The sequence below is a fragment of the Colobus angolensis genome, unplaced genomic scaffold (genome assembly GCF_000951035.1).
Source record: "Colobus angolensis palliatus isolate OR3802 unplaced genomic scaffold, Cang.pa_1.0 Scaffold91, whole genome shotgun sequence".
NCBI lineage: Eukaryota > Metazoa > Chordata > Mammalia > Primates > Cercopithecidae > Colobus > Colobus angolensis.
The window spans coordinates 7,528,726-7,532,482 of NW_012123043.1; the positions used below are offsets into that span (position 1 = coordinate 7,528,726).

The following is a 3,757-nucleotide window of genomic DNA, read 5'->3' on the forward strand; positions in this document are numbered from 1 at the left end:
CAATATTGACATAATTTATAAGTAAATAGGTTAACCTTATGTTCTGGCAAGGACTCACGTATTGCAGAAATTCTTTCACCATATGTACTTCAGCACACATTAATGCCCATGGTTGCTTTGGGCAGGCCTGATGTATTGGGAAGACGTAGAAGAGAATGAGAAAGTAAGAAAGGAGCAGCAGAGCACAATGAAAGACTGGAGTCTGGGAAAGAAAAGAATATCATGTGATAACAACAGACTTATGTTGTTAGCAGCCCTCAGTGTCATTCAGATGTACAACATGAGATCTTTTACTTGAAATAATGTGGGGTCTTAGTATTTGTGGTATGTCTAGATACTTAGCTCTAAGAGCCCATTGATCCAGCAAGGGCATATGTATGTGTTTGGACAACCTAGAGTTTAGTATTTGATAGTGGTTGTTACACTAAAACATACGAATTACTGAGAAATGACCCAGAATATGTGGTATCAGTGAGATGGCCTGGACAACCTTGTGATCACCTATTGTGGTTTGTATTGCCTTGCTTTGATCTTAAGGGTTAGACCACTATGTTACCATCATTTGCATTGCTATTAATCAAACTATTATCAGGTACTATGTACTAGAGCAAGTAATTCTATAGTTTATACATGGTAGGAGTGTTTAAAATGCCAGTAAATGACCATTTAGAAATTCTTTTAGAACAAGGTCATTGTTCAGATGCTTTTAGAGTCTTTTTTTTTTTTTCCTGTCTTCTCATAGAAGACAATGCTTTTAGAGTTTAGACTTGATAAACGATGATCTACTTGTAGTGTCATTACTTGCTGATGAAGCCTAAACAAGGGAGGAGATTTGAGCTCTGCCACTAAAACAGATACTTGATTTCTGGTTCTTTCTTTCTTAGAACAGGAATTTCTTTTTACCTGTTTGATAAAGAAGTTTTAAGTATTTTAAAGATAGTCTTGGTTATTACGTATTGTGCATAGCTATCATCCTTTTCATTTGACTTCTATAGATGGAGACTTAATTGAAAATTTAACCCAAGATGAGACATCTAGGCTGGACCTTGGATTTGAGGAGTGGGATGTAGCTGGCCTGCCTTGGTGGTTTTTAGGAAACTTGAGAAGCAACTATACACCTAGAAGTAATGGCTCAACTGATTTGCAAACAAATCAGGTAAATTTCACATTTGAAGGGGAGTGTTTTTTTTTTTCTTTTGAAAGGGTAACATTCTTGGTTACTCTTGACCACACATTATATTCTCTAAGAATTCTTATTTACTCCTATGGCGTTAAATACCATCTGTATGCATGTGATACCCAAATCTGTATCTCTGGTCCTTACCTCTTCCCTAAATGCCCAACTTCAGTTTCCAGATGCCTGTTTAACTAACAACTCTACTTAGAGGATTTGACATTGAACAATTTCAAAATGGAGCTTTTGGCTGTGCGTAGTGGCTCTTGCCTGTAATCTCTGGGAGTCTCAGCCTGTAACACTGGGAGGCCGAGACAGGAGGATTGCTTGAGCCCAGAAGTTTGAGACCAGCCTGGGCAACATAGATGCCATCTTTACAAAAAAAATAAAAAATTAACCAGGCGTGGTGGCATGTGCCTGTTTTACTATAGTAATAACTGATTCAGCCCCCTCCTTCCTCACTTCCTGTCATTCTTCTTGTTCACTACATGTGTTTTGGATATACCAGGCTCCTTTCTGACCCTGTAGCCCAAAATTCCTTCCTTCCTCAGGCACCTTAAGTTTATCCTTTACTCTTTCTGGAACTCTCTTCCCCCATATTATTTCTTTGCCTTCTCATGATTTAGGACTCAAATGTAATTTCTTCAAAGAGGTCATTCCTGGCCGCTAAGGCTATTACGTTACACAGTTCCAGTAGGTTCCATTCACTTTTTGTTTTGGAGCTGTGTAGTTATAGGTGGTGGCCCTGCAAAACCATCCCCTAGTTAAAATAGCCTCCTCTTTAGCCACTCTTCTCTTTTATCCTATTTTATTCTCCATAGCACTTCTCACTTTGTAAAAATATTGCTATATTTTATATGTGTGTTGTCTGTTTACCACTGAAATGTAAGGCCAGAGCTTTTGTATTGTTCACCACTTTTTCCATTACCTAGTACCTAGAACAGTATGTGGCACATAATAGGTATTCAGTGAGTATTTGTTTAATAAATGAATGAGTATATAAGAGTGGCAGAATAATAAATTGTCTCTCATGGATGTTGTAGAAAAGCATGTCATGAAATACTCATAGATGAATGCAGAAAGAAAGTTCTATATGGAGTTCAGAAAGTGTCAGGACAAAAGGTTTGGGTGACCATCAGTATTTCTCATATTTCTTTAATAAGCATCCTTGACATTTTAAGGGAAAGAATATTTCAGAACTAATGGAATGTTTTCTAGTTTCTTAGAGTGTCACCTGTAGAAGGGAATTTAGGGAACAGATTCTATTTACTTGAGCAACTACAAGTCCTTACCTTTTAAACTCTTCAGTACTGTTTCTCAGGTGTTATACCTGATTGAGTGTTAAAAAGAGGAAAGTCTATGCCTGGCACTATTATATCCATCCATTAGTTTATCCATAGTAGGTATCAAGTAGATATGTGTTGAATGAATATATGTCCACTGAATAAAGGCAAGATGTTCTTTGGCGATGTAGTGTGACGACATTGAGTTTTGGGTTCATTTGTGTTGTTTCAACGTCTGATAAACCTCTGAATACAGAAACTCATGTTTGTTTTTTTCTATTAGGATGTGGGTACTGCCATTGTTTCAGATACTACAGATGACTTGTGGTTTTTGAATGAGTTAGTATCAGAGCAGTTAGGTGTTGGAATAAAAGTTGAAGCTGCTGATACTGAACAAGCAAGTGAAGAAGTAGGGAAAGTAAGTGACAAAAAGGTATGTTGTGGAAAAATTCCATGTTGATTCTGTTTGTGTGCTCATAGTATAATCTGTTCAGATCTCTTTGTATCTCTTTGTACAACAGATTGCTTACATAATCCCCTTTTTAACTTTAATTAATTTTTCAATGCAATTTTAAGACTCACATTAAGTGTTAAGTTAACCAGGGCTGCCTTAAAAGCCCCTACTTAGTCAAAAGCAGTAAGCTATTTTTTCCCCTGCTTATAGCAACTAGCTATCCTTTTTCTCCCTTTGCTAACAAGGTAAGGTGCTAATCAAGCTTGTCCAACCCACAGCCTGTGAACCACATGTGGCCCAGAACAGCTTTGAATCAACACAAATTCATAAATTTTTAAAAAATATTCTGAGTTTCCTTGTGATTTTTTTTTCCCTTTTAGCCCATCAGTTATCATTAATGTTAGTGTATTTTATGTGTGACCCAAGATAATTCTTCCAGTGTGACCCAGGGAAGCCAAAAGATTGGACACCCCTGTTCTAAATGAACAGCAGTCTGTAGGAGAAAACTTATTTCTTAGAAATCTTGATAGCTTCCATAGCCATTTTATACCTAAATGGAAAGATAAGATTATTTCTTTGTAGCTGTTTTAGAGTTAAAATAGTAGAAAAGAGGGGAGATTGAACTCTGAGTACATATGGCATGTACTCATGAAGTACTCATACATATAGTATGTACTCATGTACAGATGAAGAGTCATACAGGCAACTTGCTCAAGACTCAGAAGAAATTGGGGAGGAGATCCAGTGGCCAGGATGTAGAAGAGTGTTGGTAAACATCCATTGAATAAATACAGCAAAGAAAACCAGACCTAAATTGGGTCATCTTTTTTATTTATTTAAGGGATT

At 36.9% G+C, this 3,757-nt stretch overlaps 1 protein-coding gene across 1 annotated transcript in view; it reads left to right on the forward strand.

The window, feature by feature from the left end:
* MDM4 (MDM4, p53 regulator) overlaps positions 1 to 3,757 on the forward strand; it is a 17,651-nt gene that overhangs the window by 9,158 nt on the left and 4,736 nt on the right. Inside the window, exons 3-4 of the mRNA XM_011931847.1 lie at positions 996 to 1,156; positions 2,741 to 2,890. Coding sequence (XP_011787237.1) covers positions 996 to 1,156; positions 2,741 to 2,890 — 311 coding nt within the window. The remainder of the gene's footprint in view (positions 1 to 995; positions 1,157 to 2,740; positions 2,891 to 3,757) is intronic.